The sequence below is a fragment of the Pelobates fuscus genome, chromosome 11 (genome assembly GCF_036172605.1).
Source record: "Pelobates fuscus isolate aPelFus1 chromosome 11, aPelFus1.pri, whole genome shotgun sequence".
NCBI classification, from domain to species: Eukaryota; Metazoa; Chordata; class Amphibia; order Anura; family Pelobatidae; genus Pelobates; species Pelobates fuscus.
The window spans coordinates 42,190,302-42,215,769 of record NC_086327.1 but is presented as its reverse complement, the minus strand read 5'-3'; the positions used below and the strand labels follow the sequence as shown (position 1 = coordinate 42,215,769).

The 25,468-nt window shown below is 40.5% G+C and overlaps 1 protein-coding gene across 2 annotated transcripts in view; it reads left to right on the top strand.

Moving 5' to 3' along the window:
- The window catches only part of TMC4 (transmembrane channel like 4), a 64,219-nt gene that overhangs the window by 21,973 nt on the left and 16,778 nt on the right, over positions 1 to 25,468 (top strand). For both annotated transcript variants that reach the window (XM_063435748.1, XM_063435749.1), the window contains 7 exons: positions 7,964 to 7,993; positions 9,152 to 9,240; positions 10,657 to 10,802; positions 12,474 to 12,621; positions 18,018 to 18,191; positions 20,263 to 20,420; positions 25,016 to 25,142. In XM_063435748.1, the coding sequence (XP_063291818.1) occupies positions 7,964 to 7,993; positions 9,152 to 9,240; positions 10,657 to 10,802; positions 12,474 to 12,621; positions 18,018 to 18,191; positions 20,263 to 20,420; positions 25,016 to 25,142 (872 nt within the window). The remainder of the gene's footprint in view (positions 1 to 7,963; positions 7,994 to 9,151; positions 9,241 to 10,656; positions 10,803 to 12,473; positions 12,622 to 18,017; positions 18,192 to 20,262; positions 20,421 to 25,015; positions 25,143 to 25,468) is intronic.

The following is a 25,468-nucleotide window of genomic DNA, read 5'->3' as shown; positions in this document are numbered from 1 at the left end:
GATTCTCGAATCTCCCGGGGGAAAATCCAATACCTGGTTGACTGGAAGGGATATGGTCCAGAAGAGAGGACCTGGGTACCACAGGAGGATGTCCATGCTCCTCGTCTTCGCAGGGCTTTTCATTCCCGCTTTCCATCTCGTCCCGGTTCCTTCCGCCCGGTGGGCGTTTCTGAGAGGGGGGGTACTGTCAGGGTACCTGTAGTCTCTACCCCTGAGACGGGTAGAGACTTAGACGTTTTTCCACCCAGACGGCATGATTCTCCCGTTCCTCGCGGTCCCCTCGCGCATGTAAACGCCGGCCGCGAGAGAACTATGCCTTTTTGTAACGTGACGCTCAATAGTCGACGTCATGACGCTATTCTAGCCCGACCTGTCAGTCAAATCCCGGACACGAATCAGGTCTCGGCGGAGGCGTGATTAGTCTCTAGAACCAGGGTATTTAAGGGAGCTCTCAGCATTTGCTCATTGCCCTGTCGTGGTTCTAGCCAGCCTAGTTACACAGTGCTCTTGTATTCTCTTGTCTTTTGGTTCTGACCCGGCTTTGTTATTAATTACCTGTCTTCTCTGTTATCCTTGACCCGGCTTGTCTCTTACTTACCTGTCTTCTCGTTCCCTCGACCTCGGCTTGTCCCTGACCATTCTATACGTAGTTTTACGTTAAGTCCGGCCATTCTAAGGTCCGGTAATCGTATCTGCTACTCTTTGTACTCTGCGTGTTGGATCCCTGTCCCGATCCTGACACTGGTATACCAAATAGCATAACACCAAGGAACAAAGGACGGGGGCACTGGGACAGCATGACCGGACCCAAAAATCAAAAACAGAAAAATAAGGTGGAGTATCTTACATGCACTTTTTAGATGGTTCTTTACATAGGCACATTCCTATAGTAAATCCTAAAGAAAAAAAACAGTAGATAATAGTGCAATATTGCCAATACTGCTTTTCTTATAAATCCAATAAAGCTTTAACAAATGCAAACTCACAAGAGTGGAGCCGCTGTGAAAAGCAGTATAGGCAATATTACACTATTATCTACTGTTTTTTTCTTTAGGATTTACTATAGGAATGTGCCTATGTAAAGAACCATCTAAAAAGTGCATGTAAGATACTCCACCTTATTTCTCTGTTTTTGTATTCTATTGTTGGTGAAGGTTAATGGGACCCCACCGGGGTGTCAGAGTTACTTACTCATTCGTACTGAGCTTACACTTGGTCACTGTAATTTATTTGGACCCAAAAATCAGACTGTCCTGCCGAAATCAGGTATGTTCAGAGGCATGCTGAAATTTAGCATCTCATTGCTGATCCTCTATGCTTGTATGTGAGCAGCGAGTGAGTAATAATTTGGAAATTATCGGAAGAATTTCAGATCCGAAATAAAATTTGGACACCATCATTCCCATTATTCTAAAGGTTATTTAGTAGATAGCTACCTAATTTGGTATAGTTATGTATCTTTGCAATCTACATACATGCATCACATGCATTCTATAAACATGTACCACATACATGCTGTGACGGCAGTCACCATCACCAGGAGCTTCAGACAGACTATTTATGTAGGTCTCTGGACTATTCTTATGTTTTAGGCACCCTGTGCCCATTATAGGTGTAGGGTTTGTGTAAAATATTTAGTGTTTATTGTTAAATGTTTTGTCTGCTCTCCTGTTCTGCTGAGGATTCCTACCAACTAGGTGGATGTGGCTATGGAGCCTGGGTAGCGCCCTCTGTTGGTGGCAACAGCAATATGCATTACCTGAATAGCAAGGCTTGTTAATTTGCATATTCAGGCAGATTTGCTTATTGCTAGTTCTGCAGACAGGAGAGATATTTTGTGTTAAATATTGTCTTCCCCACCCCTTTATGAATGTGTTATTAGGTTATTATAATTCCTTGTATGTTTTCTGACATGTTTTAATTATTTGTATTGTATTACGCTTGTCACAGCAAGGTTGATGTAATGAGCATTTGGCTAGTCACAAGTGAAAATTAACTTTTATATGTTAGTTCATTTTGGAATTGAATCCTATGTGGATTTTTAGGGATCCTAGCTGTCAGGTTCTTTAGGCCATTGTTCCCCAATTGGTGTTCCTTGAGAACACAAATGGAGTTCTGCCAAAATTTCTGAAAACAAAATAGCTGCTCAGCTCCCTTGTGCACAGCAGTTATGCCGGATCCATCCGGTATCACTATGTGTGTATTTGTGTGTCTGTGTGTCAAATACATACACACACACACACACAGTTACACACTGACACAAAGATACACACACTGGCACATACAAACACAGATACACACACTTTGACACATAGATACATACACACACACACACAGATACACACGTATGTCTAGGTGTGTGTATCTGTGTCAGTGTGTGTATCTGTGTGCCACTATGTGCCAGTGTGTGTGTGTATCTGTGTGTCAGATTCAAACACACTGGCACAAACACAGCTACACACACCTTGATACACTGGTTGCCCTGATACAAGGTTCTGAATGGAACTGAAACGTTGACTGTTTCACTATTTAGTAAAATAAGTTCCTCAAAAAGCTACCTGGGAGTGCTGATTTTTTTTTCTATATATACCCAAGGTTGCTATCAGAAATTTTGGGGTCCTTTAAAAAAAAAACATTGGCTGGGTCCCTCAGTCATATTCTCCCAGACACATGTACACAAATATGTATTTATTTATAAAATATTTTACCAGGAAGGATACATTGAGATTTATCTCATTTTCAAGTATGTCCTAGGATCCACACATACATATCCCACACAAACATACACAAAACCGCATTCCAAGACGCAAATAGACATGGCTTTGCATCCCATACAGACACACAAGCAATGCCAAACATATGCACATAGACACTGGTCTACACACAAATATGTACCACACAGACACACTGATAAAATCTGAATTCTCACACTCTCACTGCCAGGCACACACAGTCTGACATACACACTCACTCTCTGCTGTACAGGAATCTTCACCGCAGTCGAGTGGGGGGGATATATTTTCTCCCCACCTAGACCTCAGCGGGCCCCCTATCGAGGTAATGCCTGTACCTCTATGGCGGCCCTGTATAGATCATGCGTTTAGCTCTGTATTCAGTAAACAGTGAATTGTGTTAGACAACAAAACTAATATAATATAGATTAACTCAGCTCTCTGGGTCTAATTTCTCTAATTCATTATTTAAAGGGACAATGTAGCCTTAGGAATACATATTTGTAGTCCTAACATTACAGTCGTAATGTCCCTACTTAGTTTTATGGGCCAATCCAGTGCTTGCCATAGAGGAGCATTGGGGACCATAGGTGGGACCATAGGCACATGTGCAGTGCTTGCGGTGGTGCAACTATGATGTTGCCAGAAAGAATCATTATGCAGTGATTCCCTATGGCAGACTATGAGGGCACTGCTCATGAGCGTCTGGATGCTAGGTTCACAGAATGCTAGTATAAAAGAGTCTGGAAGTAACAATGCTACTAATCTCCATGTTTCTTCTAGCGTATAATAAATGCACCATGCAGGGAGACAATGATTTTAATAGTCATGTAGTATACATTTGGATTGAGCTCCACCCGGCTAAATGTGAACTATGATTGGAAAATCTTTAAACTCCCTCGGTGTAAAATACCAATCCTTTAAAGCATCACTGTCCTTTGTACCTGTAACTCGTTATTTGAATTGGCTGATCTTTCAGTCGAACGTCAGTTTCATTAATGATTACAATGATACATAAAGTTTCATATCACATATGCATCATGACTGATAATAATAAACTGTGAAGCCAAGAAATTAAATCTCATATTACAGAATTCTTAGACAGCTCCATGCCCCCCCCCCCCAAAAAAAAACTATTTTACTAAATGTGTAGAAAGTGATTCATAAAAAACTATAACACAAAAAACTTTTTTAAATAGACTAGAAATAGAATATAATAGAATAATAGAACAGAATAGATATTTTTCACATTATACATATTACGCATGGCTAATTTCAATCCTTAAAGCGATACTCGAAGCTTCATAATAACTACAGCTAATTGTGCTGGTTATAGTGCTAGGATGCTTTGGGTGCAGTTTTTAATGGTTTTTAACTGTTTAGCAGATCTACCCTGAAGTAAAACATGTATGTAGTTTGTTTTCATGATTCTTTGGACGTATATAAAATCTTGGCTTGCAGCCATTGTAAGCCATTCCTTTGTTGAATGGCAGAGACGAGCAAGTTCAGTCAAAGGCCTCTCATAGACGCCACTTGTGTCTGTGTCTGCCCAATCACACATGGTTATTTACTGATATGAGAATTGTTAGAAATTCTCAGTTAATTCCAACTGGATGTCAAATTTAAGCCCAAAATATCTGAACTGTAAGCATAGCTGACTTGGAGAATTTTTTTCAGTTCAGCTATTTTGGCTTTAAAGGAACACTATAGGGTCGGGAACACAAACATGTATTCCTGACCCTATAGTGTTAAGACCACCATCTACCCCTCCTGGCCTCCACATGTCCTCCCTAAATATAGGGAGGGCAATATCTTACTTTTATTCTGCTGCTGCTGCTGGTTCTGCCCCTGATCTGTCTCCTTGGCTGACATCATGAGAAGTTGTGTTCTGATCCAATCACAATGCTTTCACATATGAAAGCATTGAATTTGCAGAGCTTGTCAAGGAGGCAGATCAGAGGCAGAGCCAGCACAAGCCAAACACAGACCTGGCCAATCAGCATCTCCTCAAACAGATGAATTGAATCAATGCATCACTATAAAGAAACTTCATTATCTTCATGCACACTGTGCAGCACTGCCCCAGGAAGCACCTCTAGCAGCCATCTGAGGAGTGGCCAGTGGAGATATCCCTAGGCTGTAAAATAAACACTGCATTTTCTCTGAAAAGACAGTGTTTACTGCAAAAAGCCTGAAGGGAATGATTATACTCTTTAGAACAAATACAATAAGCTATAGTTGTTATGGTGACTATAATGTCCCTTTAAACTTGAAATTCACTTGGAATTCCCGATACTTTAATAAATAACCCTGACAGCTCATTGAATAGTCTTTCAAAGGCAGGAATTCTGTGACAACATATGCTTTTGAGGCTAGCTCTATGGAGCTAAGCAGCCATGAAGAAATACCTCCCACTGATGGACAGCCAGGGCCACACCCCCACTCACACCCCTGAAAATAAAGTGTCCGCTCTTTGCCCATTTGAAATGTTGTCTCTCATCTTCTTTCCCTCCATGTTCTTTCCTCCGAATATTTCAGATGGACAAAGAGGGACACTTTAATTTTAGGAGTGTGAGTGGGGGTGTGACCAGGGGTGGTGCTTTTCTGAGAAATTTTAGATGACTTAATAACAATTTATGCAACTAAAATGTAATTTATATCAGCCACAGTGTATCCTATTTGCACAGACTGAATTCTAAACACGTATATTGTAGTTTATAGACACATTGCTGTAATTATTATTGATGTGGAGCTCTGTTATACACTCAGACACATCAACAATATGTGATATGGAAAAACTGGTGAGTATAAGTACCCAATATCTATAATTAGCAGCAGCTTATACACTCAGATACATCAACAATATGGAGCTCCTAGAAAAGAGGGATATTAGGTCAGAAAAGAGGAACAGAGGGATTTGGGCCCAAAATATGGACTATCCGTCCAAAATAGGGACATTTGGGAGATATGCAAGTCCTCTCTCTCTCCACTTTTTATCATTTTAGTGTCTTTCCCTTCCTCTCTTATCTCTCCCCTACTCCATTGTGTGTCTGACAGTTTTGTGTCTGTTACTATGACCCCTGCAATTTTGTGACATGCAGGGAATCCATGTTGTGTGCAACTGTTGCTGTATTCCCTTGTTGCTATAGGGAAGTATAATTTTTATTGTTTCATGGAGGTATTAATATTGTGTTTACTGCAGTCACGCGTAATAATTATATTGAGCAATTACATATCCATATGAATGTGCCGAGCTCCACAGATATCTCTGAAACATATGGTATTTACCTGTGATGTAATACTGTATAATTATCTTGTTTATGTGGAGTTAATTGCACGTTCACAACAAGATTAGAAAATAAGCCATTGTTATATCTCTCTATAACCAGGGCTGCCACAATCAGCTTCACTCTCTCTTCTTCCACTCTACTCTACATTAGATACATGTCAATATCGTTACTTCACTTCCTCCTACACTACAGGTGGTCCTCACTTAACGACCTACCTGTTTTACGACGGATCACACTTACGACCGGCTCTCTAGCATGGGGATTCGAGGGATTCCCCAGGTAAGAGAGCTGGTCTATGTTCAGGGAATGTTCCCCAAACATAGATTTGAGGGATTCCCTGCTCTGATGCATTTGTCTACATTTGGGTAAATTTCCTCGCATACAGCCCTGCACTGGTGCATATGCTTAGTAGCCTCAACTCATTGATTTCCTCTAAGTAATTCTCCCAGCACTATGCCAAAGGGGTTGACCAGAGCTTGGGTGGGCAAGACAGACATTTCCTATGCCTCCAAGCTTCTACCTATTCAGCCATCCCGAGGGCATGTTCGTGGCATTTTATGGAGGGTTTGTCATGACTTTCCCACACGTGTAACTTTTAAAGCAAAGAGTAACCCCAAGCTGTTTGTCTTATTTGCTAACACACTATGTTGACTAACACTCAATATTAGCGAATGTCCTGCAGTCACCCATTATCTAAGATAACTTCCTCGCGATAGAACGCCCTCACTCCGCTCTGGTTAGTATTCACAATTGCACTTTTCCTCACTATGGGTTCCACTTTCACAAACTGACCCTCTTAGGCATTCATCTTGATACTAATACGCTACAGAACATGTCCACCTACAGAGAAGGTACAGCGCATCAGAGTCCTGGGAACCTTTCCTTTTGAAGAACACGCGGGTGGAGGGGGAGGGGGAGAATGGATCTACAGTCCTACTGGGCACATTGAGAATTATTCTGCACATTTATTTCCCGACCGCTGAGTCTTCTTCCCACTGACAGTTGCATTCTGGCACTAGTTGTAAGCAGACCTACACATATGGCTCAGGTTCATGCCACACTGGAATAGGAGGCCAGGTTATTCCTGCCATTTCTCATCATTTCCCAGTTACATGGACCAATGCGTCCGAACACACTGATTTCACAGCCAATTTGGTGACTTTTGGTTATGAGATGCCTGGCCAGTTGAGACCCTTAAAAAAAAACAAAAAAAAAACTTTCCATTCCTCGTCTACATTTATTTGGAATCTACCCCATAGTGGCCGCCTACAAGGCCTGGGGAGGTATGAGTGGATAGGGGAACCTGTCAAGTGCTTCTCTGACAATAAAGCAGCTGGCTATACCCACATTCCATGGCTTAATCTGCACTAACTCGACTCATGGCATTTGGCAGATTTCTGGATTGAGCTGCCCTCTCTGATTATACATCACAAGCATACAATAGAGATTTCACCTTTACAACAAGTTTACCACCGATTACCATAATACCGATATTCGTTCACTAGTCGCCATTGTGACACTCCTCTCCTTTTTGCCCACACAATTTAAAAAATCTCTTAACACTACAAAACTTACCTGGCTGGAATACAACACCATATCTTAAGTGCCTATCCTAGTACCAAACAGTTCACATCCTATTACCATATGTAATACGTAGGGACATAAGGACTATCCTACGGACAATAAGGTGCGGTCAAAATGTCAGACCTTTACAGGTTATCACTCACTGGACCAAATCTCAATATGCCCCTATTTAACTGCAGGGCAAACCACTCACTACAGCTAAATTCATAATGTACCTCAGAACCCTCTCAGATCTTCCTTTTTGATCCCATGTATAGCCTGTATGTAGTCATGCTCTCTGGTTTTTTTTTTAATAACATATTGCTTTGCTCTCTGTTTGTTCTATTACTAAAACTATTGTACTTTGTTTATTCATAGCTACCACTGCCACAACTGACTCGACAACAGGTAAATGAGTTATATTTGGCTTTGTGACAGATGTAAGAAATATTTATTGTTCTAAATTATAAAATGAGCATAATGCTTTTTATTATATTGTATAGCTCTTGGATTCTGCTGGTGGTTTCCATTCTGTTGTTCAGATATGTGCAATATGTTGGTCATTTTTTTAAGTCACTAGTAAACTCATCACAGTAAATCCTGTTATTCTCAAAAGAAGTATTAAACCATTCTTTTGAAAATGGGAAATACTGAATTCATTGTCACAGTCTCAGAATAAATAGGCAATTTTGCATGTACCATGACATAGGAAAAACCCTTTCAATCTCTTACCAGATTCCAGCGCCAAGGTTCCTCCGTGCTGGATTTTGCTCCTCCTCCACCCATGCCAGCCAATAGGGGAGGGGAACCTAATGACTTAAAGCATTCCTATGGAATTTAGAGCACACTAGACAATCTCATGCAAAACGTGAGTCAAACTCTATGAAACCGTAGAAAGCACATCTAGTGGCTTTCTGGTACGCAGCAACAAGACGCTGTTTCTCTAAAACTGCAATTTTTTACATTGCAGGGATTAGGGGGACAGGGACAATGCATTGAGATTAAGTGGTCTGGGTGCCTATTGTGTCCCTTTTAAGATAAATTGGCGCATTAGTAGTATTTTATGGTACATGGGATAATATGAAATGGCAGATTCATAAGGTGCAAAGATGAACGGGCAGATTCTTAGGGTCTCAAGATGGCAAATTCTCAGTGTTTCAGCATAAATGGGGATTCTTAGGGTGAAGGAGCAGACTCTCAGACAGAATAGGTTTCAGTGTGAATGGAGAAATTTTCTGGGGGCAGTTACGAGTTTTCATGGTCGTAGAATAAAGAATCAAACACTCAACAAGAACAAGAACATTTTAAGGGTATGAAGATAAATGGGCAAATTATTATGATTTCAGTGTGAACAGGCATATTTATGGTTTAACAACTTTATCATTTAGGCCAAACAAAAAGACGAATTGTAAAAATTCTCCAACTATTCCAGCATGCCTTAAAATGAGCAATTATCTTTTGAATTCTGTTAATTCTAGTTTAGTGAATAAATTCTTTGTGTTCCAGAGCTGCAAAAAAAAATAAAATGACAATTAATTTCTGTTATATTTCAATTCAACCCCGTAGGAAATATTAGTGTGTGTCTCAACTACAATCCAAATGAGCAAGGATTAGTGTTTTATTATACTTTCATCATCGATATCCTGATGGGAACGGTGAGCAATAATCATGATTAATGCAATTAATTATAAATATAATAAATTAAAGCAACATTTGTCTACCTCAATTTAACCTATTGTTTACAAAAACTGTACTTTAATCTATAAAATATTTTTTTTTAATTATTTTTAATAGAGGACATTGTAGAGGATTGCCAAGTGAATTTGCAATTTTAACCCAAAATAGACAATCAAAATTTTTCCAGACTTGATGTTTTGGGTTAAACTGACAGTTCACTTGTCAATTCTCCAAAATTACGGCTTTTAATGGTGCCCGCCCTTACCGGCCACTTCTTGGGCATGTGGCGATTAGATTCAGCTATGCAGGCAGTCCCACCTTCATTTAAAAGACAGCGCCCACATGTCGAGGGTACAACACCACACGTCACGTACAATTATGCCATATACTCTGCCCCTAGGCATCTGGAGTTGTGTAGTGTTCACAACCCCTCAGACCTATGTAAATATCAGTTTAATGGTGTTCAATGCCTTGTTGTGGTCTCTATTGAGTTCCAATAGTGTGTTCTTACTGTTTTGTGTATCTTGACTTCATTGACCTGTCTATCCCTGACAAATTTGATCTCTGTAATCCTTTAACCTGGCTCCATTAATTGTTCCAATGCATTTCTCCTGACCTCGACTAGCCTGACTATTCTCTTACTGTTTATACGTTAAGTCTGTGCCACTTCTAGGGGCGACCAATACGTCTCCTATCCCATCGTTCTTTTCTTAGGCTAGGTTTTGTTTCAGATACTGCATGTTAGGCTCTTCTCCCGCTTTAGTAAATAACTACAAACTCTATCAAATGTTCTATTCTTTAACTGATGTTGCTTGTTGGCTTCAAATGCTATTCAGTGAGAAATCTCAGCCTTCCACTTGGATGAATGTACAAACAGAAATGAAATTAATGTTCAAAAAAAAGAAACATCTTGGACAGCAATGATAGGCTGTAAGTGCTGGTCTCACTTTCCCCCAATGTTTTCAGCCTATCATTGCCATTGAAGGTTCGACAACTTTGGATGGATAATACGGAAGTGAAACTTTCACATTATCTGAATGTCTACAAGGGGGCTAGATTTTGGGTGCCAAGAGAGCCCAACTTTTTACAAAAATGTTAAAAAAACAAACAAAAAAAAAAACTAGGACATACCACCGAAAAATACGTCCACCATAACCACTACATTTTTATTGTATAATTTTAAGTAAGTAAAACCGTCAGTGAGACATGAACAAGGGGTTTCTTTCTATATTTCCTAAACAAAGAGCATATGTTAGAGTGTTGAAAGCATCCATATAAATCTTTGCATAACATGCTCTGCATTAAGTTACATATAGAACACACGCATGCGCTCAATAACTTGCCGTATATAGTGATTGTTTCTAATACCGTTTACACGTCTTATTTTTTTTCAGGGATTCATGGAGTTCACATACATGTTTTATGGTTATTATAAGAATACATCAGTGAATCTGGTTGGCTTTTTCTACAACATTCCCTTGGCGTATCTAATAACCACAGTGATTTACTTTCTACTGAGCCTGGTGTGGATGGTTATCCGGTGAGGTCTTTAATGATTAAATAAAAGAACCATCACGTATAAGAACTTATCATTGGTTTCCCGAATCCTCCAATCACCACTTTGGCAATCAGTGCTCTCTTATGTGATTGGCTGTAAAAGAATGTGTACAAAAATCAACCCCTTTTCATTTTGCAAGAAGACTTCTATCTGTCTCAAACCCATCAGAATACAGCTATAATTGAAATTTGAATTCCTAATAAGTCACACTAGTGAATATCCCCAATAGGTGGCTTTTTGGGAAAAATACAAAAAGATCTGTAGTTTGATGGTTCTGTATGTATGTAGTCCAACTTGCCATAGGCCAAAATAATCCAGGTAGAAATGATTTGGAAAAATAAAATTCAGGTAAAAATATTTGAAAAGAAAATCCAAATATTTTGTCCTGAATTTTGCATGTACACCTCACAATTTAATGGATAAGTTAATTGTAAGTATCCATATGTTACTGTGATAAATACTAGTGATTGTAAGCCCAAGTTAATTTGTAGCAGTTGTTAGTGATATTTAAAGTATATATTGAGAGAAAAACAAACAAACATTAAAGCGGAACGGTCACTTTACACCAATGACTAAAAGCACTGAGAATCACCCATAACTTGTTTTATCCTTTTAAATCTCATATTTGTTTTCTTTTAAATTCATACTAAAGATTTTGCAAATAACTCAAACCAGTTCAGTCTAGGCACAACCAGGGCACATATTGTAAATGAGAAACAGACATTGGGGGATATTTATCAATGGTTGTGTTCTAAAATATGATCTAAATTATTCAAAGTTGGGCAATCACAATGGAAACCAGTGGGACCAGCAGGCACATTCCATTGGTTACTCCTACCATTTTCCATTATTGCAACACAGAACACATTAAGGGTTATTTACTAAAGTGAGAATTGATGGTGATAAAAAGTGAATGCAAAGTGAATTTCAAACTTTACTCCTAAATTCAACTTTTTTTTTTTTTTTTTTTACTTTTGCATTTTTGGTATTCAATTTTAAATTCCCGGCAATTCTCACTTTAGTGGATATATCTCCACTCATTGTCTCTTTTATCCCTTCTCTGTAGGGTTTCTCTGTGCTGACTGCTAACTGTAAAGGACAGAGGTTAAAGGAACACTATAGCGTTAGGAATACAAATGTGTGTTCCTAACACTATATTGTCCTAGTACCCATTTAGGTGACTGGCTCACACCAGCGAAGAGAAAAAAAATATTTTACTTACCTTTTGTCATTTGTAGTGCTGGTCTCCGATGCTTCCTCTTTGGTTGTGATCATTGAGATTGATGATATCAGCCAATACAATGCTGTCCAATAGAAAATGTGTGCATGCACAGCAAACTCAGGTTAACCCTGAAATGTAACCATTGCCGTTCCTGCATAACAATAATTTTTCCAGCTGCAGACTAAAAAAACTTAGGGTGGAGGGACGTGGCTCCCAAACCACTTTATTGAGATGAAGTGGTCTGGGTGCCTATAGAGTCTATTTAAATAAGGGATTGACCGGAAACTAAGAATTGTGGGTTTCTAAGTTTAATTTTATTTTTACATGATCATACCTTACAAACATAATATTAAAATTCCTAGGAAGTGGCAGGTACTCTTTAATTCAAAATTAACCAAACATCCATTTGTCTTTCCATTCCTGTATTTTAGATCTGTGAATGGCTTCAAGCAAAGTCTTGTAACGGAAGATGCCGCAATGAGCAACTACACCAATAAAGTGTTTGCTGGATGGGATTTCTGTATGAAGGACCCCAAAATCCTAAGGCAAAAGCAAACCAGCATCTTATATGAGTTAAAGGTCAGTTCACCTTATACACCTGTGAATTGGGAAGTGAAGATTTATATTTCTTTATTAAACAGACACTGTTGACACCAAAACAACTTTAGCTTAATGAAGCAGTTTTGGTGTATAGATCATGTCCATACAGTCTCAAGACTCCATATTCTGTCATTTAGGAATTAAATCACTTATTACTTTATGCAGCCTTAGTGACACCTCCCAGCATGTGACTAACACAACCTTCCTAAACACTTCCTGCAAAGTGTCATCTAATGTTTATACTTCCTTTATTGTTAATTTCAAATTCCTTATCTCCTCCACTGTTAATAGCTTCCTAGGCCCTGCAGGAGTTTCCTGTGTGTGATTAAAGTTCAATTTACAGAGCAGGAGATAAAACACGTTTTAAGTAAGTTCTGCTACATATGTAAATAGAGCACATTTCCTTTCAAAGGATATGTTATTTGAGCGGTAACATTACTTGTAAATTGATGTGCAAAGATTATTAATATTTTAATATTTAGATCTATGTTTGAATGAAATATTCTATATGCAATGTTTTTACAAAACTACAAATGATTGAATTACAATTTTCTGCACAATTGCGTTAGATGTTGACTGTAAGACAAACAAAGCTCAGTTGACCCTGTTTTTATAAATTCAGGTAGGCTAGACCAGAGGTAGGCAACCTTGGGAACTCCAGATGTTTTGGTCTGCATGTCCCATAGTGGCCTTAGAGCCTTAATGCTGGCAAAACATCAGGGCAATTGTAGTCCACAACAAATATAGGGTTGCCAAAAGTTGCTTACCTCTAGGTTACATTATTTAGTAAGCTGGCTAGTCGGGTGGGACCACTGGACAAGCACTGGTAGCAAAGACGCTTTCAGGCGATCAGATATACTTACCTGATCACATTCTACTGGTTTGCCAATACTGATCCTGATTTCAATATTTTTGTATAAGCTTTCCAAATGATTTAATGTTTAAGGATTAACGTTTAAAATGATTTCATATATTTTTTTTTATGCATTGATATATTTTTATGTATTTATAGATTTTTTTGATATTTAAATATTTCGAAAAAAACTATTTTAAAAACGTATCTAAAAATATTAAAACGGCTACCTTCTAATGTGAAAGAAATCCTCTCTGACTCATATCGTTATCATTCTGTTCCTGATTTAAAAACAAAAACAAAAAAACTCTGGTAAATAGGGGGGCGGGGCCTGACCGCCAAGATGGCCGGACGCACATGCTGCATGCTCCGGTGGCAAAGGGCATAATCTGAGCCCTCACGGTGACCTACCGAGACTAGAATTACTTACCAACCTGAGGGGGATAACCAGCACCAGAAGCGGCACCCAACGGTACGCGAAACATGCAGCTCCGACCACAGAAACCGGAGCAGAGCGGCAGGGCCTACCGGTCACTGAGTCTAATGGACCACGGGGGAGACGGCCGCTCTCCTGGGACCATATTAAGCTACGACCTCAACATGGGCCCCTGTTCCCCCCCCCTTGGACCGGTGGGGGTCATCCCGGTATCCACCAAACCAGGGCAAGCGACATCACAAGCCCCGGCTAAGATCCGCAGCTCGAGCAACACGGCCAGTGGGCCTCTCAAGATGGCGGCCGCGACTCAACGGCAGAAACGCGCGCCAGCCCAACCAAGCAGCCAGATTTGCTACACAGCGGAGCAGTATGCTGAGAGGCTAGACAAGCTCTTCCGAAGGCTCTGGGAGCGACTGATACTGCGCTGTAGATGGGAACCACCCGACCCGGTGGGCACAGTAAGGAGGGACAAGGTGCGGAGCTGGCATGGACCCGCAACGGGCAAACCACGCAAGGCGACAGACGCAGACCGCCCTACAATCCTTCCCGGGCTGAAGGCCTCCCGGAGGACACCTCCACGGCACCGACCACACCGCCAGAAGCCCGACCGTCGCAGGCGACGGCAGAACATCCGAGCTCCCCACGGCGCCCGACAGAGGGTGGACCCGGCCACGACTAGGAGAGCACGAGTCCGTGGACAACAGGTGCTGGCCTTCATTCCGGCCTGGGGCTGGAGTGCTCCTTCCTTGCACCAGCGGCTCACCGGCCTCTCGCTGGCCCGTCCGGCACATGGCTCAGACTTTCCCAGCAGGGGTATTGGCTGATAGATGGCCTGTAAGCCCGCAGCCCCACCGCATGCCGCCCACAACTATGGACTCTTGGTGGACAATATAGCAGGCAACTTGTTGTAAGGCCATAACTGTTTAGATCCAGCTTTACTGAGCATTTAATTTTTATGTCTGTTCGTATATAATGTTATTCTGACGACCCAAGGCACTAACTTTTTGAAGTATGTACATAGGTCACTATAGACTAGCATGTTTTTCTAGGCCCAGCCTTACGGTTGGACTTACAGTGTAGATCTGTGTCCCCAGCTAACATGCTTACTCCTCATTAATGATGTATAAGCAAGTGCAGTTTTAACTTTCAGTCCAGAACCTAGTGACTACTAAGCTACAGAAATAATCCCAGATCGGCATGTTCCAAGTTTTCTCTTATGTGGACGTTATTATCAGACTAATTAATATGTAACCGATTTGTCTAATGTCATCCTCGCCTCCGACATGACTTGCTTAGGCAGGTTTACTACTCTGACACACACTACTTACCCTTTGACTCCGCAGGAGTTCACTTTAACATTTATGAGCGAGACGTTGTTCAGCCTGGTCATACTTACTGTTTAATATTTAACGTTTACCATACTCTGATACTTTAAAAAAAAAAAAATGTGCAAGGTTTCTAAATGCCAACCAATGTTAAACTATGACTGCATAATTGTCTGCACCAGCTGTTGTGGCAGTGCAAACGTGTCTGTCCTCTATATGCACAAATAAAATAAAGATTGACAAAAAAAAAAAAAAAAACTCTGGTAAATATGCAAATCCTATATTTTGTAAAGGATTTGCAACTATGGATTGCTGATTTTAAACTGTATTGTACCAAGTGAGATGTACTCATTGTGGATTTTTTATGAATTCCTACCAGATTTGCTTTAAAATCTTGCTAACCATAGTTCATTGTGACTGGTAAATAATCCTGAAATGGATTGACAATTTATTACATCACGTGCATGTTACATTTTTAAGGAGTTTTCATTCTATAAATAAAGATTTTGAAAAAATATTAGGTCAAAAGTGGTGGTTCCATCTCCAGTAGATAGACATTGAATGATATAGAGTCTACCCAGTCAGTTATCTTTAATCCACACCACACTGCTCTTTCCCCTTCTATGTCCTTTGCACTCCTTCCCTTCCTCATTATAATTTATTTTTTCTCTTTCTTTCCTCTCTCTCTATTTTTCTATTTTGTTCTGCCTCTTCATATTTAACTAAATTTCCTCTCTGTGTTTCATTTACCTTACTTATCACAAGACATAAGACCTACGTTATTGCACCATATGTGCTCTTCCTTATCTATCATAGAATACAAGAGAGAGAAGAACTCATATTAAAGAAGGGATAAGGGTCGACTTTACGGAGCCCGAAAGCGATTCTATTGAGCTATATATACTTAGCTCCTAAAAGTGTGAGTGGGAAAATTATATTCTCCTTTGTATATACCTACGTTTGTACTGCAGTTTGCACTATGCTTTGGTTTTCTTGCTCATGGTTTTAGGGAACTGCATATGAACCATTGTGATTTATAAGAGACAAGCCAAGGTATCTTTGTATTACATCTCCGCTCTCCACTGCACGGAACACTTTCCATTTTTTGGCTTTGCCCATTTATAATATAGTGCTTCGCCTTCACACTGGCTATACTTTGTTGTTGAAAGATAAGACCTGGGTGATATAGCAGCTGAATATAAGTTGGGTTATTACATTGTTTAATTGGTATATTGTCAGAATATTAGCGCTGGTACCTTCCTCTGTTTTTAGACACACAGTACTTACTTGCAAAGAAAGGAGCAAAGGTAATGAGACCACTGCTTGCAGGACCAGACTGAAACAAAAAAGGATCAAATGGCAAAGGAATGGGTGTGGCAAACAAAAAAACAAACATTTAAATCCAGGAGAACGGGAATTCCAGGAACGGAATAAAGGAATGAACCCAGAAAACCCAGCATAAAGAAAACCAAACATAAATAGAAAACCAGAAAAACCCAGAAAAACTAAACAAGAATTGTAAAAAGAGTACTGTATACCAGAAATCAAGGCCAGACATCTCCGCAGAACAGAACAGGATGTGACACCTTCTGGGATGGGAAAGCCACTATTGACTTGGTCATAGAGTTTCCAAGATGGCTAATAAATTAACACAGGGATTGAAGACGGTTAGATCCACAATGGGGTTCGTAGGGCAGGGAATTTAAGCATTTTCGAGAATGAGGTTTCACATGCCTTCAGCTTGTTGGACAGGCAGGATACGATAGTTCCAGTCCCAGCATTGTGAGGCCAGGCATCTGTTATCTGGTAATATGCATGACTGGACCTCCCCGTTGGTCTCAGTATACTACATAGCACATCTTTATTCCATTGAGCGTATGCGCGGTGTCAGAGATAGACACGTCATAGGTGCTTGCCCTCAGGAGGTGCCCTGTCACTCCTGACATGATAATCAGCACAAACCTTGCAAAATGTTTTTTTCTTTTTGATGTGGGCTACATGGCCAAATGTATTTTAAGTTGTGGTTTGCATATAATCGTATGTTGCACTTCCTATACTGTATCATCTTTGTGTACCTTACAGGACCACTATAGGCACCCACACCACTTCAGCTCAATGAAGTGGTCTGGGTGCCAGGTCCCCCTTGTTTTAACCCTGCAGCTGAAAACATAGTGGTTTCAGAGAAACTGCTATGTTTACATTGCAGGGTAAATCCAGCCTCTAGTGGCTATCTCCATGACAGCCACTAGAGGCCGCTTCCCCGATTCTCAGTGCGAAAATTGCATTAGACTCATGTTGGACGTCCATAGGAAAGCATTGAGTAATGCTGCTTTCCTATGGGTAGTTTGAATGCGTGTGCAGATATGGCCACGCATGTGCATTCGGCTCCACTCGGGAGCTGACGTTGGCAGGGGTAGGAGAGGTCACCAGCACCGAGGGAGCCCGGTGCTGGTTTAAGGTAAGTGGGAGAGAGGCTCCGAGGGGGGGGGGGGGGGAGGGGAGGGAGGGGTGACCTAAAAACCATATAGTGCCAGGAAAATGAGAAAAATAGTTTGAAATACTATTCTGATATATAAATAAAAAAATGTCATTGGAAAAAAAAAATTATATAGTCAAAAAATTTTAAAAATAGTAAACCATAAAACATAGAATGCTATATAACATTTTTAGTGACTTGTATTAGTTTATGATGCAATACTTCCAATACTTCTTGACCACTACCTCTTCTTTCACTACAATCTCCTTAATTTGCCTAATCTAGATTGACCTTGAAGAAGATAAAATGAGACGTATTCATGCTGAACGCACCATGTCACAGCGAGCAGGGATTTATATTCTTCGTATCGTACTCAACTTCTTGATCATGTGTTTGATTGGAGCAGCTTTCTACTGCATCTACCTTTCTACTACAACCTCACAAAGTTTGCTACAAGACGTAAGACACTTGATAAAGACACTTGTTCCCATGTTCTTTAAATTTCCTTTCTTGTGTGCATGTTGTCCTTGTGATCAAAGTTGGTTGAAATGTCATGTTATCTTTGTGGGAACTCCTGAAAATAAGTGTGTGGCATCTTTTTCCAGACACCATACAAATGTTACCAATGCAGGAGTAAAACAGAATTGATTTATATACAGAAACATGTATTGGAAATGTTTTCATGGGAATTTTGTCAATTGTTTACTTAGAGGGGCATTGCTGCTGCTCAGTGGGGGTTTAGGTTTAAGGGAACAATTCAAGCAAAATAACTACAGCCTGCAGTAGTGGTTATCTGGCCATGAGTGTCCTGGCACCATACCACGCTGGGTAGTCAAACCATTTTAGTACTGTTTACAAGGTTCTCCATCCCCATTTTGTGTCTTCACCAGTCTTCTAGTAGGTCCATGCAGGTCTTGCATCAGCCAGGTTTTACTCTGCAGTGATATCTGTTTTCTCCTCCAGTGGTGGTATTATTTATGCAATTTAAGTTAATGTGCATCCTTCTAGAATTTGTGGCAATTTTTAAGGGGTTCCTCCAAGCATTATAACCACTACAGCCTGATGGGAGAAGTAGCTTTATGATGGAAGAAGTATCACGGTGACATTCCCCAGGAATAGACAAAACTGTTTTGCAAAAGTTTACCTGTGTGCTACCAGGTGGTGAGCCTCAAATGGATGGCAGAAACCATATACTGATCCTACAGCTTATTCTGGGCCATTCTGGGCTGGCTGATGACACCGCTCTAGGTAAAGTTATACATCCAGCAGCAAAATAAAATATGTATGGGCAGCATTTTCATATTGAAAGACTGCATGTACAGTCTCCAAGCACCATGACCACTTTAAAACACTGATGTGGTCATGATGTTTAGAGTAACCCTAATGTTTAAATGAAATAATGCATTTAAAATGGGGGTCACGGCCAGGTATTTTTTTTTTCTTTACTTATGTTTAAGATACTGCATCATGACTTCCTTTCTGCGCTGTCTTTCATAGAAAAAAATGTGAAGTGACGAAGAGGAAGGGGGAGGTGGGGAAACAGCGCACAAACAAAAAGGAAAAAAAATACTGATTTACATTTTCAAGGCTACTTAAAATCACCTATCTTGGCAAACAATTAAGGGGATTCAGTTACACCAGATGGCCATATTGTGTTAAGCCCACCACTATATCACAATGCCCCAATATCGGTGTATTCTACACTAATTTTATCATGGGAGATTAAAGGACCACTCTAGGCACCCAGACCACTTCAGCTTAATGAAGTGGTCTGGGTGCCAGGTCCAGCTAGGGTTAACCCATTTGTTTTTATAAACATAGCAGTTTCAGAGAAACTGCTATGTTTATAAATGGGTTAATCCAGCCCTCAAAGCCTCTAGTGGCTGTCTCATTGACAGCCGCTAGAGGCGCTTGCGTGATTCTCACTGTGAAAATCACAGTGAGAGCACGCAAGCGGCCATAGGAAAGCATTGATAATGCTTTCCTATGAGACCGGCTGAATGCGCGCAGCTCTTGACGCGCGTACGCATTCAGCCGAATGGGAGGAGAGGAGGAGGAGAGGAGGAGGAGAGCTCCCCGCCCGGCACTGGAGAAAGGTAAGTTTTAACCCCTTTCCTCTCCCCAGAGCCCGGCGGGAGGGGGTCCCTGAGGGTGGGGGCACCCTCAGGGCACTATAGTGCCAGGAAAACGAGTATGTTTTCCTGGCACTATAGTGGTCCTTTACCATGCTAACTGCAATACTTACTGCTTAAACTGCTTCCAGAGACTCTCCTTAAATTTATGCTTTAAAATTTCACTCGCCGATATTGGTGTTATTTTTATGTAGTGGGGGTCTTAACACAATATGGCCGTGTGGTGTAACTGAATCTCCAAATTTGTTTGCCAAGGTAGGTGATTATAAGTAGCCTTGTAAAATGTAACACAGTATATTTTTGTGTACGTGCGCTGTTCCTTAATCTGTATTTTGTGCTGTCTTTTAGTCATTCTGTGTAACCGTACAATTTTTGACTTAACTTTTTGCTATTAACAGAATGAAATTAAAGGTAACTTTATACGGGAGCTACTTGTCGGATATTTGCCGTCTATTGTTATCACAGCTGCAAACATTATTCTTCCTATTGTCTTCAATATTATCATCACATTTGAGAAGCACACACTGAACTGGCAAATCAGACTTACTCTAATCAGGTATATAAAACCTAGGTTACTTTTCCAATACACAGTATATACTGAAAGCAGGCTTGTGTATCTCGAGGCTTTCCTGTTTTTGTATAGCTGCTACCCAATATGCTTTAAACAATAATGGAAATTACAGGGGGAGATCCAATGTCTACCCGCCACCACACATGGGGCGATACCACTGAATCACACCTCCTATAAGTCACCTATACTGAGCTCCCTAACAGGGGTAACCCTAAGATAACTAAATAGAAATAAGAGAATCCCAGTACTCCCCCCCCCCCCCCCTTATAAGGTGAGTAGTGGGGAGGGAGCGCAGCAAAACGAAATAGAAGTGAAAGAAAAGGAAACCTTATTTTTTTTTATTAAGAACTAATAGAAATTGTCAAAGAATTAGCTCAAAATAAAATAATTAACCAGTTGAGTCTGAGGGATAAAGAAAAGCGAGTGGACAATATCCATCAATAGGCAGGTGAGTGCCTTTACATAACAGTAAGGTTGCAGGACAAATTTGAGGGACGTGGGTAGAAACAACCTCAAACAATCATCCTGTGTTTCCCAACCCAATAAGTACTTTACCGTGTGAATCCAATAGATGTAACACTGATTAGGTACAGTTATATCCTACAATGCCACAATACAGGAGAAACTCAAAAATTGGAAGAGGAGAGAAAAGAATGCCCAAAATAACCCAGAAAATGACTAGAGGTCAATAATATATTACAAGAGGAGTCAACTTAATCAGTGTTTCCCACCTTGAATCATGAAAGTACTAGTTTTCAGCCATATGGGAATCCAGGGAACCAACACAGGGAATAAATGCCTCTAATATCCCTAATTACCTCGGCACCGCACAAGGCTCGTGCCTACCTGCACCAAATGTCCTTCAGACTACAAGCATAATAGACCTAAAATAAAGTGCCCTTAGTGCTACCCATAAAGTGTCAAATGAAAAAAGTGACATGCCCAAATATGCTCATCCAAAAAACAACTGATAGGACCTTGAGTCTCTTGTGGTAAACAGACCAGTATCAGGATACCTATTTGAAGACCGTTTATATTGGTGTGAAACGTGGCGTTGAGTGGGTGGAGCTACACCACAGGATATTTGCCTTCACCCCCACTTTCACATAGATTTCTACCATGATCAAAGTGTGCGGAAGTCCCTGCAGTTTAATGGGGAAAACGTAAAACATGGTTATATACCACTATAGGAGAGTACAACAATCTCTTCATTAACACACAAATATTTAATAGCAAAATACATTAGATGGTTCGTACCTACATACTAAATATGCAAACATAACTATAAATATAGCAATGCATGCATACTAGCCATTGGAACCATTCAAAGCAAGACGTTGTCAAGAGATATAGATATATAAATAGGCCGTGAGATTTGGAGAAGGTCCATGAAATTTAGAGATATGCAGAGAGTCCCTGAGTTGCATTGATACAGATATCGAGAGGCATAACATTCAATATACAAAGATTCAGAATGTATGAAAAGTTATATATATATATATAAATACAAAAAGAGAAGTCCTGCGCTAAAGCAGCAAGGACTACAACACACATCAGCCCCAATATGTAGTAAAAACCAAAGAAAAGAAAATGTTACTTGCGCTTTTTCCTTAATCCCTATGTATATTTAGACAAATGGAGGTCATTTAGTTGCTCCAATGGCCATTGGAGGGATGCCCGCCTGCCAACGTCAAGGCAGACCCCCCCTAAGCGGGTCCTAACACTGACCCTTCAGCCTGCTTCCTTGAGCTTCTGGCAAAGATATCTCTAATGAGACAGAAAGGGGTATTTTTTATATACACCCCTTTACTTATTAACCCTTAATAGGGAACACATGGGATGGGTAGCAGCATTGTAACCAGGCTGTGTGATACAAAGTAAATACAAATACAAAAAGAGAAGTCCTGCGCTAAAGCAGCAAGGACTACAACACACATCAGCCCCAATATGTAGTAAAAACCAAAGAAAAGAAAATGTTACTTGCGCTTTTTCCTTAATCCCTATGTATATTTAGACAAATGGAGGTCATTTAGTTGCTCCAATGGCCATTGGAGGGATGCCCGCCTGCCAACGTCAAGGCAGACCCCCCCTAAGCGGGTCCTAACACTGACCCTTCAGCCTGCTTCCTTGAGCTTCTGGCAAAGATATCTCTAATGAGACAGAAAGGGGTATTTTTTATATACACCCCTTTACTTATTAACCCTTAATAGGGAACACATGGGATGGGTAGCAGCATTGTAACCAGGCTGTGTGATACAAAGTAAATACAAATACAAAAAGAGAAGTCCTGCGCTAAAGCAGCAAGGACTACAACACACATCAGCCCCAATATGTAGTAAAAACCAAAGAAAAGAAAATGTTACTTGCGCTTTTTCCTTAATCCCTATGTATATTTAGACAAATGGAGGTCATTTAGTTGCTCCAATGGCCATTGGAGGGATGCCCGCCTGCCAACGTCAAGGCAGACCCCCCCTAAGCGGGTCCTAACACTGACCCTTCAGCCTGCTTCCTTGAGCTTCTGGCAAAGATATCTCTAATGAGACAGAAAGGGGTATTTTTTATATACACCCCTTTACTTATTAACCCTTAATAGGGAACACATGGGATGGGTAGCAGCATTGTAACCAGGCTGTGTGATACAAAGTAAATACAAATACAAAAAGAGAAGTCCTGCGCTAAAGCAGCAAGGACTACAACACACATCAGCCCCAATATGTAGTAAAAACCAAAGAAAAGAAAATGTTACTTGCGCTTTTTCCTTAATCCCTATGTATATTTAGACAAATGGAGGTCATTTAGTTGCTCCAATGGCCATTGGAGGGATGCCCGCCTGCCAACGTCAAGGCAGACCCCCCCTAAGCGGGTCCTAACACTGACCCTTCAGCCTGCTTCCTTGAGCTTCTGGCAAAGATATCTCTAATGAGACAGAAAGGGGTATTTTTTATATACACCCCTTTACTTATTAACCCTTAATAGGGAACACATGGGATGGGTAGCAGCATTGTAACCAGGCTGTGTGATACAAAGTAAATACAAATACAAAAAGAGAAGTCCTGCGCTAAAGCAGCAAGGACTACAACACACATCAGCCCCAATATGTAGTAAAAACCAAAGAAAAGAAAATGTTACTTGCGCTTTTTCCTTAATCCCTATGTATATTTAGACAAATGGAGGTCATTTAGTTGCTCCAATGGCCATTGGAGGGATGCCCGCCTGCCAACGTCAAGGCAGACCCCCCCTAAGCGGGTCCTAACACTGACCCTTCAGCCTGCTTCCTTGAGCTTCTGGCAAAGATATCTCTAATGAGACAGAAAGGGGTATTTTTTATATACACCCCTTTACTTATTAACCCTTAATAGGGAACACATGGGATGGGTAGCAGCATTGTAACCAGGCTGTGTGATACAAAGTAAATACAAATACAAAAAGAGAAGTCCTGCGCTAAAGCAGCAAGGACTACAACACACATCAGCCCCAATATGTAGTAAAAACCAAAGAAAAGAAAATGTTACTTGCGCTTTTTCCTTAATCCCTATGTATATTTAGACAAATGGAGGTCATTTAGTTGCTCCAATGGCCATTGGAGGGATGCCCGCCTGCCAACGTCAAGGCAGACCCCCCCTAAGCGGGTCCTAACACTGACCCTTCAGCCTGCTTCCTTGAGCTTCTGGCAAAGATATCTCTAATGAGACAGAAAGGGGTATTTTTTATATACACCCCTTTACTTATTAACCCTTAATAGGGAACACATGGGATGGGTAGCAGCATTGTAACCAGGCTGTGTGATACAAAGTAAATACAAATACAAAAAGAGAAGTCCTGCGCTAAAGCAGCAAGGACTACAACACACATCAGCCCCAATATGTAGTAAAAACCAAAGAAAAGAAAATGTTACTTGCGCTTTTTCCTTAATCCCTATGTATATTTAGACAAATGGAGGTCATTTAGTTGCTCCAATGGCCATTGGAGGGATGCCCGCCTGCCAACGTCAAGGCAGACCCCCCCTAAGCGGGTCCTAACACTGACCCTTCAGCCTGCTTCCTTGAGCTTCTGGCAAAGATATCTCTAATGAGACAGAAAGGGGTATTTTTTATATACACCCCTTTACTTATTAACCCTTAATAGGGAACACATGGGATGGGTAGCAGCATTGTATATATATATGTTATACAAGATATGAAGTAACATAGGCCATGAGATGTGAACACAGAAAAATGACTTGTACATTTATAAATAAACAAGGACCAGTAAATAGAAATAAAGAGGCCAAAATTACTGTGAAATAAAGATATGGAGATCATGAAATGCAGTGTTATAAACATACAAAGGACTTAAATAAAAATAGTGAGATCTAGAGAAAATGTCATAAAAAAATATACAGAAACGCATAAGGAAGCTATAAGAGTACAGAGGTCACGCAGTAAGGGATGTAGATGTATATAAATGAATAGGAAGCTGCTATTCAAAGATTATGGGATATTAGGATCAAGAGATAAAAATCGCATTTTAGATGGGGACAGTCATAAAGTATAGAGGTACAGAGATCAATATTCCTAGATGGATTTTCTTCATTCTTGCAGAAGTGTATTCCTTCGCCTGGCTAGTCTGGGGATGCTGCTTTACTCTCTTTGGGACAATATCACCTGTAGCGGGAATATAGAGGATTCCAGTTGCAAAACCTGTGGATACAACTCTAGTTTATACAAAGTAAGTTCACTCGTTTGCTTTCAATGTATTTCCTCTGACTTAAATTAAGGACAACGTTCCATCTTACTGATTACCACATGGGAGGGATTGTGCTCATCCTAAGTCTATTTCAAAGAATCATCTCTACCAGAGGCGTAACTAGAAATCACGGGGCACCGGTGCGAAAATTGCCCTGGGGCCCCCCACCATGCCATGCCTGTGTCACATTCCACATTCACACCACCCAGGCCCCCCGTGTGTCTCATTCATGGCATGGTTGGGGGGGATAAGTATGACAGAATTGCAGGGGTTAATGTGATATGGTGAGTGTGACAAAGTGATGGAGA